The sequence below is a fragment of the Artemia sp. Qi Xiang Cuo genome, chromosome 14 (genome assembly GCF_049724085.1).
Source record: "Artemia sp. Qi Xiang Cuo chromosome 14, ASM4972408v1, whole genome shotgun sequence".
Lineage (NCBI taxonomy): Eukaryota > Metazoa > Arthropoda > Branchiopoda > Anostraca > Artemiidae > Artemia > Artemia sp. Qi Xiang Cuo.
In genome coordinates, this window is record NC_142807.1 from 27,707,868 (window position 1) to 27,725,037 (window position 17,170).

General features: G+C 35.4%; 1 protein-coding gene across 1 annotated transcript in view; it reads right to left on the reverse strand.

The window, feature by feature from the left end:
• Positions 1-797: 797 nt before the first annotated feature.
• Positions 798-17,170, reverse strand: part of Cdc27 (cell division cycle protein 27) — a 74,004-nt gene continuing 57,631 nt past the window's right edge. Inside the window, exons 11-13 of the mRNA XM_089099905.1 lie at positions 12,900-13,190; positions 7,693-7,768; positions 798-5,534 (exon numbers count right to left, since the gene is read on the reverse strand). Coding sequence (XP_088956031.1) covers positions 5,464-5,534; positions 7,693-7,768; positions 12,900-13,190 — 438 coding nt within the window. The 3' untranslated portion in view covers positions 798-5,463. The remainder of the gene's footprint in view (positions 5,535-7,692; positions 7,769-12,899; positions 13,191-17,170) is intronic.

Below are 17,170 nucleotides of genomic sequence, written 5' to 3' on the forward strand. Positions count from 1 at the left end.
ATGCAGCATACATGTCTCAGATAGATACAGATGGATAGAGATCCATCTAAGCCATTGCTGGCGCATAGGGCGTCGAATCGACGTTTCAGTTGCTATGACTTTTTTGCAGCGACAAGTAGCGAGCTTGTCGCTCAACCTAGATGCGGCGGCGATCGAACCCCAGGCCCTGTATTGTCAAGCAGAGTATCAATCCTACTTTGCTACATTAAGGGCAACACATGTTTCAGAACTGATTGTCAATTTCCAGAGTTATTTGTGTTGAAGGATCTCAGAACATGTTCATTATAACCCTCTTGCTAACATTAGGATATAGAAGGCCTAAATCGAAATGTATTAAACTTGAAATTCTCAAATGGTATTTAATTTCCACAAAAGTTGATATTAAATCTATGATCTGTAAAATATAGTCTACATCTGTGGACTGCAACTGAAAGTCTACATTTGTAAAATATGTAGACTGAATTAAGTGTTTGCTATAAGACACTGACATTGCAATTTAAGTCGTATATTCGCTATTAGGGACTTCCTAATAGCGAATATCCGAAAATTTAATGCTATATATTAGCGAAAATTGCGGAACATAGCGAAAATTGAATACAATTTATTGCATGTTTTATTGTGTTTTGCTATAAACCGTCCCTTAGTAAGAATCACTATAAGCGATCTAAAAAATGGAACATTTCATTTTGGCAAAACTAAAAAAATATTTTACCATTATGACTGGGTGTGAGTCCCGTGGTAACCAATTCGCAATGGCGATTCCCTATACAAGAACAAAATAACACCAATAATAATATTAGTGTCTTTACTTATATTACCAAATCAGACAATCAAAATACAGCATAGCAAAATAAAACAATTTAACTTTAGCAAGAGCTTTATCAACACAATATAGCAAGAATAAATAGGATAAATAGGCGTTTCACTGAGTAGAAATCGAAAATGTAAAAACCTGTGAATAAAACAGAAGATATTTGATTTATGAAAAACTAGCTTCGTAGCATGCAGATGATATTTGCAGAGTTTTAATCCAGTGTGTTTCAGTGTACTAGGCTTACTTAGCTGCTAAGCAATATTCCAGATCCTCAGCGTTCAGTACCACGCATCGCATATTACTAAGATTAGTATAATGAAACGCCATGATCTGGTCAGACTGGTTGCCCCCAAAAATGCGGGCATTTAAATTATAGTGGACGTGGTGAATGTTATTACCTTAGTCATCTACAGTGTTTAGCTAACACGAAGCTGGAAAAATATTTGTTGGTGTCTATCCCAGGTTACACCCAAGGACGTTAAGTTCAGTCAGCTAACCCTCCCTTGCGACGCTGAAACACACTGATGGTTTTTATGGTACACTAAACGTCAGGATTTGTATAAAAATGACTAAGAGAACTGAAAGAACTATATATTGCGCAAAAACATGGAAGAGGAGAAACTGTAGAAAGTTGAGAGGAGCCATAACCAGGTGAAGAAGAAATAGAAAACTAAATTCTTGAAAGTTTTTTAGAAGTATTGTCTTGACAACTGAGGCATTTGACATGTCTGTGAGCAAGCTTTGCAAAATACTCTGAATAAAATTCCTGCCAATGATTTAAAGACAAAAATGATTGAAGACTTAGGTTTATTTTTTTTTACTGTTTTCATTATTTTTACTGTTTTCATTCTTGGAAAGATGTAATCGAGCATGTACTGTTGAATTAAAATTGAAAAATTGTTCCATAAAAGAAAATTCGGCTGTTTCATGTGGCTTCTACAGGAGAAAATTTGGCTTCTACAGGAGAAACTGTAGCAAGTTGAGAGGGGGCTAATTCGATTGGAACAATATGTTTCTTTTTCTGCTATTTCTGTCACATTAAAGCTACAAAATATATTGCGCAAAAACATAAAAGAGTGACTTAGGTGGCTGGATATATCCACGGGATAGACGAAACCATTATTAGCCCTAGACAAGTTTTAATCAATAAGCCGTAAGTGGGTAATAGCCCGTCTGGACAGCTTTGATAAAGCTGGAATGAAATTCTCGAAACGATTTGAAATCTGGATATTTCCCGTAAGGAGGACCAAAGGAGGAGTCTTAAAGAGGTTCAAATAGAGGAGAAGGGTTTGTCATTGTGTCAGTTTCGGCAGGTTTGAAGCTGCAACCAGTTTATAAACGGGTCACCAGGAGCACACAAAACAAGACAAATCCTGGGCTTACAGTATTCCTGAATTGTCCGGGGTTTACCTGAGTTTCTCCAAAAGCAAAATTGAGCTCTCTAGAATCTCCCGAAAATGAATATTAATGAAAATGTATAATTTGTAATTCTGTGTTAGCGTACGTGGATTTATGAACGTTGACTAACATAGATTCATCACTCGGTCAAACGATGTTTGATCAATGTGTTCTGAATTATTAAATATTCATCAGATTGCTCCTCTATACCCTAAAACCTATCGATGCCCTGTAATGGTAAAGATAAACTTAATAAAATCCTTAAGCTTTTTCATTGTAGATGATTTATGAAATTATTATTTATATTTCTTTCATTTTGGCGCAACAGAAATTATTGTTATGACAAAAAACAACAGCTTCCTAACTGATATGATTTACAACATTGAGCTTCCCAAATTGATATTCGACCTGATATATCGACAATGTAAACTTAATTTAAATAAAGTTAGAGTGTGTTTTTAGTTTTCTTCAAGCAATCGAAGTCACAACCCTACCATGCAATTAACATTAGCTGTTACAGCATTAAAGCCATCAAAATAAACATTTTATTTGAAGTTTATAATATAACTGGAAAGATTACTTTGAACAAAAATGATGACTTATATTACAACGACTTATATGATAACTTATATTATAAATAATTAAATATAACGACTCACGAACTTCATGATAAAACACATATTAACACTTTGACATAAAAGCTACCTTTTCTGTTCAATTTCAATTAAATGGTTCTTATATCATCATCTAAATCAATATCTTGATGTGATAGTGAATGAGACATTTAGTTTCTCAAAGTACATATAATGTATATCATATAAAATTGCTCGGAATGTAGGGATTCTGAGAAAGTTGAAATATTTTCCCAGCTATTATATTTGAGATTGATATATTTTTCTATTGTCCACCCTTATTTGATTTATTGTTGTTCAGTTTTGTCATCTACTTTTTAAACAAATTTGAAGTCATTACGTGCTCTTCAAAATTTGGCGATTCGGGTTCTTATTAATCGTGACGATCGGATGTCAGTACGAGATAGTTATAAAAAAAAATAGTATTTTACCAGTTTCCGGTCTTTTTAATTTTATAAAGTTCTTTTTATGTTTGATATATTGAATTAAATCGCACCTGAATGTTTGACTGGTGTGTTTGAGAGAGATCAGCCTGAATGTGAGACGAAAAAATCACCAGTAATTAGAAAACCGGTTACAAGGTCTGCAGTTTCGATTCATCATGTTCTTCCTTCTTTATGGGAGTCCCTTCCTTATGATATTAATCAAGAGAATGATAGGCCAACTTTTTCTGGATCACTTAGGGACCATTGTTTTGGTATTTGTGATTTTTTAGATGGCGTAGGGAAATAGTATAGAATAGTATTGTTATATTAGATTAGTATAGTACAGGGCCTCAAATGGTGATTTTTTTGCTTGTTTTTAGGGAAATCCATTGACGAGTGATTTGTTTTGTAGTTTCGAGAATGGCCGCATAAGCCATAAGGCTTTCTGGCAAACATTTCTTTTTTGTATTGTTTTTTAAATAAATTCTCTCTCACTCTCGTAAAAAAAAAAAAAAATATTCAAAACAAACAAGCTCACACAAAAAAAAGACATCTCTTTCAACCGTTTAGGCAGCAAGTTGTTGGACTCCCCTACTAAATGTATTGGGTAGATCGTAAGAAACTCTAAGATTGAATTTCTTTCAGTGAACCTATTTACGTACCCATTCAAGATATCAAACACCGTTTACACCATGTCTATATCCATTTTTAGGCCAGGATTTAGGTGTTTTGCAAGAACGAGATTCATCAGTTTTTAAGATTAAAAGAACGTCAAATACGGAGATGAACCTTTCATACTTACAAGGGAAATAACAACGTCAAAGGTGTTATCTTTTGAAGTTGTTGCTGCTTTTTTTTTTAAATAAAAACCTTTTTAATGATTAAAATCTCTATTACCAATACTCTTTTCTAACGCACGGTTAGGACATATATTTGTCCTTTAAAAAATGGCAAAATATTTTTTGGACTATTACCCCCCCCCCCAAAAAAAAAAAACAACAGACTAGCAACCAAATGAAAACTAGTCGTCTATTGGTTTTCGTAATTCTGAAAATTTCAGCAAATCATAATTTCCTATGATCCACAAAATCATAGTTTTGAATAACTTTTATAAAATCAACTGATTCAACCTATCTTCAATCCAACAGTATTAACAGTAGGCAAGAACAATTTAATAATTAGACTCCTTTGAGAGAAGTTTCAATTTACAGAAACTAACATGCAAAGATCTAAAGTAAATTGGATTTCAGGAGTAAATACCTTTAGACCTAAAACATTAATGACGATAATCCTTGTACCAGCACACACATCTCGAACTCTGCTGGAGAAAAAATCTATTAAGTGATTTAAAAAAAAAAAATAATAAAATAAAAATTAAGATTCCATGTTCTCACCTCAATGCCTCATTGAAGCATTGAGTGCCTCATTGAGGCATTGAGTGCCTCAAGGGATTGAGACAATGAATGCCTCAATCCCTTCAATGCCTCATTGTTTTGCTGGCGACCCGGATCTCACCACAAAAGGAAGCCTTCTACAAATAGATATGTCTGATACAAAAAAGAAAAATGCAGGCTTAATACAATTTTTTGTTGATAAACTAAACAAGAATTCGAAAATAAACTGACTATTAAAAGGGATAAGTAAATATCCTTAGTTTTTTAATTAATAAAAGTAAAAATCGGCGACACTCCTCAAAGCAAGGGCCATTTAAACAAAGGATAGACATAGAAAAACAGTGAAAGGATATGCCACCAAATAATTTATAAGCTTGATATCGGCTACTCAAGACAGAGACACATTCAGCCTCAGCAGCTCGTTCTAAAATGGTTGAGTCTCCTCTAGGAAAAATAGATATTTTTCCAGGTTATTCTGGAAGCAATAGTAATAGATCTGTTTTGCTTGGATTAAGACAAAAAAATTTAAAAGAATAAAAAACAAGTAAATAAACTTAACGGTTTTCGGATGTAATCAGGCGCTACAGGATGGCTGATATGCAGCCTAGATTGGATTCATAAGAAATGTTCATGACGTATTTTGATTTTGGGAATCCATTATTTAAATCCTTCCTAAAAATTTTCCTAGTTCTGTTCTTTCTAAAGAAATGACAGCATAGTATTTGCTAAAAATACAATTTAAGCCTAAAATGAGAACTCCGGCTAGTAATTAAACATAACTAAGGATATGCTTCTATGGCTTATTCAGGCCCACTTTCCTCAGAATCCACGGCTAGCGAATCATCAGAAAATCGTAAAGCACGTTGAATACCTGCAAAGAAAACAACAAAAAAACAATTAAATATAACACTATAAATGAGAATAGCTACAACCTTACGAAATATGCCCAACAATAAAAAGCACATGGATATTTATTTTAACTGCTAGCGAACCCCACGCGCCTTGTTACCATCTCAAAAGAAAGGAAAGTAAAGAAAAATTCCTCCCTCCGGAAAACCTCCCTTTACCAAAAATACTCCAAGGAAAATTTTTAACTTATTAGGTTGAATACAAAAGAGACAAAATTGTATAAAATCAGAGAATTTACAGAAAAAGAGATTTTATAATTATTGGAAGTGTGTTGGATGACAGGATCTATAATTACACTAATTCTTTAATTGAATATTCAGAAAATACGATTATTATAGTCTGAAAAGACTATCAAATATTTGCACTGAGGGGTCTCTAATTTCAGCCAGCACAAAAAAACCTTAAGAGGACCTTGGGTGGGGGGGGGGGGGGGGCTTCATACTTAAAAAGTTCGAAAGAGTGTACTCACGAACTTGGCGATCAGATGAATAGTGTAGTAATGAATACAGAATACACACAGACATAAATTCGAATTTATATATACATTTATATATATATATATATATATATATATATATATATATATATATATATATATATATATATATATATATATATATATATATATATATATATATATATATATATATATATATTATATATATATATATATATATATATATATATATATATATATATATATATATATATATATATATATATATATATATATATGCCATGGTAATAAATTGATTGTGCATGAATTGTAATGTTTTTATTTACATTTATTTTTTCATTCTTTCTCATTTTGTTAGTAATGTAATACAATTTTGTACGCAGTTTACGAATATATATATTATGATGCATGCATGACTAAGCATACAATAGCTTAGTCGTGACGGATCACGACTACCCAAACGTATCGTATACTACTCAAACGTAACGTATACTAACGAAAAGTAAACCAATCAGTACGATTATGTAACCCCTCGCCACTGAAGATGAACATCTTCAACGAAAAATTACTCTTTGTAATAGAGATGAAAGCAATTTTTGCTATCAAATACATAGGATCGTTTAAATAACACCGGTTAAAAAGACTTTTTTTTCAATTTGATATTTTTTTTTTTTTTTCTCAGTTTGATGGGATAACTAATGTACATCAATGTGTCTTTGAGAGGGTTCAATCAAGATACCAAATAATCTTCCAAACATACTCGCACAACCCTATCAACCAGAGAGATTACCAGTCCCCATTTTACAGAAGGAGAGGGATATAACGAAAAGTACAAATATTTAACATTGTGGCTAGGCTCTTTATAAATAGAAACTTAAGGCTGATGATTGAGAGGTCAAGAAAAGGCTGCTTAGAACGGTCGTTTAGTTTTATAGTGAACTGAAGATTATAATAAACAGTATTCAGTTGTGTTAAGAATTACTTCAGTGACTGATGTCTCTCCACGATCCCAAACCAAAATAAAATCCTTGGCAAAACGACCCTAGAAACGGCGCATCAAACGATAGTTATTCAAAGGTGACATCTTACAAATTCCATACAAAAAATGGCCAAAAAGATGGCATGACAGACTGTAAACCATTGGGAGACCCATACTTTGATTAAAAGATGGGATTTTCTAAGAGTAATTTTACAAATATAAATTAAAGGCATAATAATGACGGTAAGCGCATTTTGGTCTGCTAAGTCTCCAACACAAACTATAAGCCTCCTCTTCAGCTCAAACTGTAAGCTCTGAATCAAGGATAAGCAAAACCGTACTTTCTGGGCCCATACAGAGCTTTCCAGAACTTAATTTCATATTTAACGATCCTGGCTGAATTTCACCGTTTCCATAAGAACAACAGAGCTTTAGCCCTTACCACATTCTCACGGCAGATCAGGAACAGCGACAAAGACAAAAAAAGCAAAACCAAAGAGTTGCTCATTGAACACAATTTTTTGACTGATATTTTTGTATCCCTTATTTTATTTTGTTATTTTTTGGCTTTTCATTTCAAGAAGAGTTTCTGCTAGCAAACAGTTGACTTAGTATTCTCCGTGACCTATAACACCCTTAAAAATTAAGTTTGTAACCACATTTCGCTATTAAGAAAAAACTCACCTTCACCTTCCCTTGCTCTGAAAGGCTCATCCTCAGTAGAAAGTCTTTGGAGAGCTGTTTCGACAAACCCTCGAACCTGAAATGTATTTCAAATAGAGCAATATCCTTTTCTCATGAGAGAGGCAGGAACAACTAATATAAAAATGTGAAGTTTAGTAGGGAACAATCTCAAACTAGAAGGGGTCTATTCAGGGCCGTATCCAGGATTTTTTCGGGGGAGGGTTTGGGGAAGGGTTACAAAAAAACTAAAAAACGCATCAACAAATTTTTATATTCATTTTTGGTACGTTTTTCACGAGTCGGGCAAACATTTCGGGAGGGTCAAAATCCCTAACACCCCCCCCCCCCCGGATACGGCCTTGGGTCTATTTAAGTTACGTTTAACCAAAATATATTTTCTTTCTTGGCCACGCTACTGTGCTAATGGCAGATATATTTTTTCTCCATATTATTGAATATCAGCAGGAGTTCCCCTGACGTGAGGGACTCGACCCACCTTATTCTTCATTAGAAAAAAACGTGCCAGTAATATTAGGCAACCATTTTAAATTATCAAAAAAAAGTATATAATTGGGTTTAGTCATAACACCTTTCTAACCTTTCCTAATACCCTTTAACGTAATGTTTCTGCATCTTTCTAAGCCTAACTGTTTGAATTCTTGATTTCTAGTATCCCGTGTAAATAAACCCAGAACTAACACATAAAGCTACATGAGAGAAGGTTTTCGGTCATTGGAATAAAGGATCCATCCTCTAAGAAGAAGTGGAACATTTTTAATGGGAAAATTTCCAACTTTCCTCAAGGTATAACAAAAATATAGTTGTTCACTTTGGAAAACACATTCAAGTAGCCCTACTAAAGCCCGTATACAAAATAAAATTACTGGCAGAATTTTGAATATAACTACAAGGGAAACTATAAAAGAAGTGAAATAATGTGGCTTAATCATTGAGTTGTCAACAAGGCAAGGTGTAAGAAAGAAAACAAAGTTGTTAATCACCGTTAGATGTGCGATCGAATTAACGTACTAAATATATTTATTAACTACGCTCGTGGACACAAGTGAAATCAAGAGCTCTGGATCTACGGGATAGACCCTTCTTGGTTTCCACAGAAATTATCTACGTTTTCTATTCTCCTTCAGCTATAAAGCACTGTATACTGACAACCATTCTAAAATGGATGCCACTTGACACCCTAAAGCAAGCATTTATTATCCACCCACACACGTCGCATTAAATGAATCAAGGGCACACGCGAAAGAGGGTAGGGGTCCAGGTCTAGGTCGTCCCATACCAATTTCTGTAAGCTTCTCCGAAAATTTATTTTCGGAGAAGCTTATTATAAGCTTTATTATAATCTTCCCCGGAAATACAAGATATTTTACACAGCTCTAGGAAAAGCTTTAAAAATCCAGAAAATTCGATTTTTTTATGGTTTAAACATACAATTCGTCACATAAATTGGCTTCTTTTTTTTTACAGCAACTCCCTGAAAGTAGCAAGGACACTGAAAATGAAATATAATTCTTTAAACTGGTCAAGTGGAAACTTAAACAGCCATATACCGTATGCCTTAAAAAAGTTAGGAAAACCGCTGAACTCAATTTTTAATGCAAAAAACTTTCATATGCAATAGTTTTACGCTTAACGGGCGTCAAGTTTGAAAATATGTAACGTCTCTGAGAAATCAGCAGAAAATGAGCGAAGAGAATAAATCCTAATGCTTCTCCAAAAGTGTAACTTTCCTGATTTCCTGATTACTGTAGCAAAAGACAAACACTGCCATAAATCTAAGCTGCGCATTAATATGGATATTATTAACATCATTCAAGATTAAAATCTTTAAATTATCTGGTAATTGACTTACCTATAAAAACATCTTTTTAGAACATCTTACCTACAAACCACAGGGCCCTCATTGTCTCCTGTTTTAAAAATCTCACTTTTAATACTTAATTTTTACACATTCCCACTAATCTATATACGTTCAATAGCCCGATTGAACATGATATATCTATTCGTTGATTGTTGTATTGCTTCAAGGCCGTACCCAGGAATTTTTTCGGAAGGGGTTTTGCTCATTTTTTTTCTTTTTTTGGGGGGGGGGAGGGGGGGGAGGTACACAAAAAAATATCAAGAAACGCATAAATTGTTTACGTCCATTTTTGTTACATTTTTACGATTCAGACAAACATTTCGGGGGGGGGGGTCGAATCCCTTAATCCCCCCCCCCTGGATACGGTCCGGTATTGCTCGACGATACGCTGCAGATACATTGGGTGTTACAAACGTTCGTTGAGCTTGTTTTTCCAAGAAAAGATTCCGCTTGCCTCTTTAACGATTCAATTATGATAAAAAAGGGAGAGGATTTACGAAACAAGAAAACCTTAATAGCAGTATAACAACCAAAAAGAAAATCGAAAAGAATCCTGGTTTTCAGGTTATAATAGATCGTAGATGAAACCATGGGGGGTGGGGCACAATATTTTCATTTTGATGTCCTTGGTACAAAAAAAAGCACGCTTATCCCCGTTTCCTCGTAGATATGACCTATTCTCTTACCTTCCTCATTTAGTAGTCCTATAATGTTGGTATGTTTTTTATTTATTCTAACTATCAGTACACCGAAAAGATAGTGCGCAACTTAATAATTTGTTAATGATTTGCACCTAATTGTACGGAATTCCTGTTAGCTTTTGAATATCAAATTATTAATAAATTTAAGATTCCCGAGTAGTTCTTACCAAAAATTAGAAGTGTTTGGTCATTAATTCTTAATTAGGTGTTTTTTAAAACACCAAAATAGGTCTTTTGACTAGACCAAGTCTGAAGTTTTAATATTTCGCGCACGTAGGTTTATGTAATGTAAATCACAACTGAAGCTAAGAGCAAAACAGAAAAAAATTTGAAGTTAAATTTAGAATGAGTTGTTAACTTTCAAAGATAACCCAGCATCGATAAAACCTAACCAATGTTTTTTTCCACGCTTCACATTAACTCCCTCAGAAAATCGATGGACTAAGCCTCTTCGGGCAACTCATCAAAACCGCTTTAAACCGCATCAACTGTCCAAAAATGATGTTTCTTCAGGATTTGTTCCGTTTACTTCTCTATCCGTGGACGAAGTAAAAAAAAAGAAGTCGACGAACGCCCCAAATATGGGTTATAGTATGGTTTGGACAAAATTTGGGTTCCAATGCCCTATAAAAACATTTTGGCCAGGTGGTGTTTTTCTTGCTTGTCTGAAACAACCTTGGCACAAACTTTGTACACAAATTCCAAATTCACAATGAACGGTTGTGACTGAATGTCGAGTGGATTTTGTCAAATTAAATTCTTCAAGGCAGGTGAAGTGCTGCTTTTACGTTTGACGGAGGAATTGGGCTCTGTTTTGCGTTAAAAAATGCTGTTGATTTTCACCCAGGAATTTTTCCTCGAAAAGAACGAAAGAATTCCTTCTTTCCTTGGAAAAGAATGAAAATTAACTCACAATTTGAAAGTGAAGGAAGATTTATTTGCAAGATTTAATGGAAATTTGGTGTTAGCAAAGTTAGATGCAATTGCGGAAGATTATGAATGTAATATTTTAAAAAAGGAAGTACCTAGTAATTCTAAGAAAATTTCAATTGAACCCTTTTATAAGAAAGGTGATAAGAGTGAGTGTTGTAATTATAGAGCCATTAGCTTGGTTTCTGCAGGAAGCAAATTATTTAGTATGACGATACATATTAAATGAAGTGAGTAGTGCTATGTACGAGAAAAATATTACTGCAGTTATGGTAGGAATTGAGGTTGGTAGTTGGTTCGGTGCGAAATCTGGACTTGAGCAGGGTTGTGGGCTATCCCATTTGTAGGGATGATTTCGATCGACTATTTTGAGTAACACGGTAAAGGTTATGGGAGAACATGGTATGAAATGGGAAGGTGAAAGTCTCCTAGATTTAGATTTTTCAGACGATTCGAGTGGCCTAGATAAGATGAATGAATTTTGGAGGTTATTAAATTAAAAGAAAAACAAGTTTTTTCAACTGAAAGTAAGGAGCAACATTAAAACTTAAAACAAACAGGAAATTATTATGTATATGAGGGGGTTCGCCCCCCTAGTCAATACAGTGCTCTTTACGCTAAAGTTCGAATTTTGTTCCAATTCTTTAAGAATGACCCTTAAACCACAAAAGCCGTTTAATTAGAATAAAAAGCTCTTTTGAAAGTACTAAAACAACTTTAGCGTAAAGAGGGACTAGGGGGCGAACCCCTCATATACGTAATAGTTTCTGTTCGTTTTAAGTTGTTTTTTTTTTTATTTAACTTCTGATCATTTTCTAAATAATGCTGGGAAATCCGGTGCCCCCTTCATAGATAATTCCCTTCCCCCATGGAAAGATCCTCCTACGTAAAGATTTCGATTACTATTGAGCCGGGTCGCTCCTTACTTACAGTTCGTTACCACGAACTGTTTGATAAGACTTCAAAGTGCGAGAATGGGTTTTGAAACTAATGTTGAGAAGACTAAATCTCTTAGACTAGGAATAAATGAGGGTGAAGAGCTGAGGATAGGTAACGAGAAAATCAACCAAGTGATTAGCTTAACTTACCTGGATATATGGTAAGTTCAATGATAATACTAAATACAAGGTAATTATTTGTGAAGCGGTGAATAAACTGAAATTATAAAAATTAGAATAGCCCCAGGCATATACTCCCAGTTGAAAAAAAAGCATGGAAGATATGTCTATGAACTAAATTGTACGAAATGGCTCGATTCTTCTTTCTTGGTCTATAATGAAAGAACCGTTTAGATGGGTAGGCTATATATTAAGGATGAAGGATGACAGATTACCAAAGATTGTACTTTTTGGCCATCCATTTGGGATCGAATACAAAGGAGGTTGTCTCCCAATGGGGTTCAGAAGACGTTATAAGAAAGGATTTAAAGGAAATTGGAACTTCATGGGAGAGATTAAAGAGTGAAACTTTGAGTAGATTCGGTATGAGGAAGAACTTGCGCAGCTGTGGCACCTTCAAGCGACTTTATGTTGCAACGAGTTGTTAGCAGAAGTTAAAAGTTATTGAAGCTAAGCCAAAAAAAGAAAAAAAGAAGACGGTTATTTTTCTCCACGTTAGAATTTTGAGCATGCGGCATTGATATTTATGAGGGTAGGGTAGTTATTAGATAAAACTTTTTAATAGTAAAAGTCACATACTTGTTTATTAGCACCTCGTGGATCTAGTTCCAAAGCTTCGTTAAAATACTTCTGTGCCTTTTCACCATTTCCTAACTTCTTATAGACTTTACCAAGAAGGAAGAAAACCATCGATTCCTTGGGTATTTCTTCTTTCAAACTTAGCAACTCTAATAATGCTTCTTCATGTCGATCAGCTGCAATTAGTATTGAAGCTCTGTGGTACCTACTTGTAGGATTCTTTGGATTGATAGAAACAGCATTATCCACAGTTTGTAACGCTCGTGTCGTTCGGTTTTGTGCTTGATAAACCTATAAATGAATACTAAGCGTTATACGTCATAGCCTGATGAAATTTTGTGCACGCAATTTATGACAACAGAAGGTCTTTTTAAGAGAAAGAGAGAAAGAAAGAAAGAAAGAAAGAGACAGAGAGAGAGAGAGGGAGAGAGAGATGGGGCGAAGGGGAGAGAGAGAGGAGTGATAAAGAGAGGAAGAAACTACAGAAACTTGTAGATGAAATTTTTTGGGCGGCATGAAACATTCAGTCCGAGAGCAAAAATTTTTTAAATACTATTACTCGGGGGTGACGGCCTTAAATTGCCGTTTGGAGGTCGGTGGTTCGGATCTCATTGATAATAGATTATTTATATTGATTTGAAATATTACTTATTATTTCTAAGATAGGGTACTTAACTGCTATAGAATTTGTTACAGAAGATTCTACATAATATTGCTTTTCTCTGACTAAAACTGGTACGATAAAAACTCTTATCAGCTGGTATCCTTGCTGTTATTTTTTCAAGAAAAATTTTGTCCTTCACTGTAATCAGCTTATATCCTTGTTGTTACCTTTTTAAGAAAAATGTTGTCCTTCACCGCAAATTATCGGTACAGATTCAATCATTCATTAAAAAAAAGTTAAGTTTTTCAGGTTTAAAAATCGTGTAAATTTCCAGTAAGATCTATTGGAAGCTATCCGTGAAACAAAACCGGGACTACTAATTCCGCAGCTATGGAGTTCTGGCATCAATTGTTCAACTATGCGATATCAGACTTTTTGATATTTAATGTAGACTTGAATATTGAGTTCGTATACCATCAAGTCTGATGATCTTCGTCTTAGGCTATCTGTCCCAAGACAGGTTAAGACTACTAGGCAATGGCCCTACGATTGGGAAAAACCGAATGATCAGAATATCCGGTCAAAGTTTGGTCTAAAACTGGACAACAGGTTCGAAGCGATCGGTCTACTCAGTGATGAAAATTCAGAGGCAGCTTCGAGTTCTATCCGAAAAAATTAAAATGATCTCAGTCGTCAAACACTTGGCCTACAAAAATCTTCAAAGGAATAATGAGTCTCCGGCCGAGTCGTGGGGTCTGATAGAGAAGAGGGCTGACAAGTAGAAAAAGTTTCTCAACACTCCGTGATCCGACCCAAGCCCTCGAACCAGAGTATGCTATGCTTGATAAGGCTGTAAAGAAAAGTGTCCGCGGTGATAAGCACCGTAGCCTTGAACAATAAGCTGTGAAGTCTGAAGAAGCTGCTAGACGGAGAGAGTCTCGGTCAGTACACCACATCTCCAATGTGATAATAGAAAAACACTCAAAGAGAAATGGACCACCAAAGACGATATTGGATAGCTTCTTACTAATCCTGATGAAGTGAACGAAGCCTGGGCGATGTATTTCGAAAAGTTGCAAAACAAACAACAATCTGCTGATCTTCCAGATATACTAGACTCACCAGTTCTAAACCTAGCCATTGATAACAAAACACCCTCTGGTGAAGAGGTGCTATGGGCGGGTAAAAGCTAGAGCAGAGAAGCTTCTAGGGGAAATCCAGGTCACGACTGAAATGATTAAATGCTCTATGGTGGCACTTATAAATATCTAAAATACATCCTTTGCGACAGTCTGTAGAACGGAAGAAATTCAAAAAGATTGGATGAAAAGGCAGTTTCGTCAAAATATTCGAAAATACAATGCTGCGAAGTGCAAAAACGGAAGAGGCATCAGCCTTGTCTCAATATGTGGTAAGCTATTGGTGACTATCCTCCTTAACAGGATCCTACCAGCACTAAGTGACCACCTCTGGAAGGAATATGAATTCTAGCCAAACTCATCATGCTCTGATCTTACGTTCACTCTTAGAATACTCTTAAAAGAAGCAAATGAATGGTGAAATAAGTTATATCTAGGCTTCACATATTTGAGAAAGCTTTTGACTTGGTAGATCACCAAAAACTTTTAAAGGTCCATCGATATTATGGCATTCTCGATCAGGTGGTCCGAATCATTGAAGCCTTATACAAGGACACAGAATGCTGCATGACGACAAGTCATGAATACATCAGATAATTCCGCATTGTAATAGGCGTGAAGCAAGGTTGTGTACTATCGCCGCTGTTATTTATCCTGCCCATTAACTATATTCTCTGGACCTGCGATGGTCATGAAATCCAGTTGAATAGCAAGAGACTCGCAGATTTTGAATTGGACGATAGTGGTCTCCTAGATATCTGGGAGCAAAACCTCTAGCAAGATTTCAGCCTGATGAGACACGCTGTCGAACCTTTCGGCCTAAAGATTAATGCGGCAAAAAGTGAATCTTCGATTGACCTACGACACGAAAACTAGACGATAGAGCAAGTCATGGAGTTAAAGTGTTTAGGAAGTGCAATCCACTATACTGGATCGTATCAGCATGAGACAAAGCTCAGGATCGACAAGGTAAATGCACCTTTCAGGAAACTATTTTGATTCTGGCACAGTCAGGAGTTCTCTCTCCTACTCAATCTGAGGCTTTTAAACAGCAACGTTCTCTTGACCCATTGCCACTGTTCCAAAACCTAGCATTTAGACCAGAAACTTTAAAAGAAACTCCTTCCGTTCAGAAGCATGCGTTTAAGACGCATTCTAAATATGCACTGGACCTAAAAAGTACCTAATGCTAGTATATGTGAAAAGACGTCTCAACCCCACTGATAATCGAAATCATCAATATTTGGAGTAGAGATGCCTTAGGCATTTGATGATTTGCATGTCCGAAACTCAACTACCAAAGGTCGCCCTCCAGTGACACCCGAGCGGTACCAAAAGAATCAGACGCCCCAAAAGCAACCTGCGGCGCAGCTACCGAGCCGACCTCACAATGTCAATGCCGCGATCCAGCCCAAATGAGGGGATGTATGAGTGGCTCCAGAAAGCAGAGATGAATGGTGACTCTTCTTGGATGCCACAAGACCCTCTGGAGGCAGAGGAGGATCTGAGACCTATGGTGAGGTCTGGTGGCCTGAATATCAAAGAGCCAGGGCGAAGATACGGACGAAAACTCGCATAACTGGAGAATTTATGTCTGAAATTCCGACGCTGCAGGCGAGCTTAATATCTTCCTAAGACCCATGAAGGGCTAGTGGCGAGATCTGTTAGCGACCTGTCTTTGATTACCAGAAAGAAAACTAGATCGGTCAAAATATCAAGTATTTTCAAGTATTTTTAGTTTTGGCGTTAATTCAGTTGAATCAATCTTAAATTTGTATACTCGCACGGAAATTCCCTAAACATTAGTATTGATACCCCCCCCCCAAACAAAAAAAAATTAATATTTTCGGATAACAATTGGACTAAGTGCGCTCTAAAACTTGCTTAAATATATTTTCAATGCCTATCGGGTATAATCGGGAAGAATGACATAGCGGGTATAATCTAAACCCGCTATGTCATTCTTTTGTTTGCTTTACAGATTTAACCTATTGGGCTTTAGAACGGTACACATGTATTTTTTTTTCCTTTTTTTTAATATAATAATAGCAATAAATCCTTTTTCGTGAAGGAGAGACAAACATAGAAACGTAAATTATTATTTTTTTGATTTTAAATTCAATACTTGTTCTTCTCCTTTCACTGAAAGATTGACAAGATCATTCACAATCAGGTATATTCCATTCTTAAAATAATCTAAAGGAACACGTCTTTACTGCATTGAAACCTATTCATCATAAAAAAGATGAAACAAAAAAACAACACAGCACACGTCAAGTGGAAGCACATATGAGGCAGCAATTCTTGTTAATGGTATTTTAGGTGAAATTTGGGGGAATTTCTGCAAAGACTGGAACAGGTGTTTATCACTAAGATAGAATGGAAAGGAAAAACTATTAAAGGAAAAACATATAACTTCTTTGTGTTTTAAATTTTATTCTTCTTTAAATCTGGCTATGGATGCATATTTGCAAAACTACTTTAGGAAGAGGGGAGACAAGCCCCATTCATTAAATCGTGTTAATGCA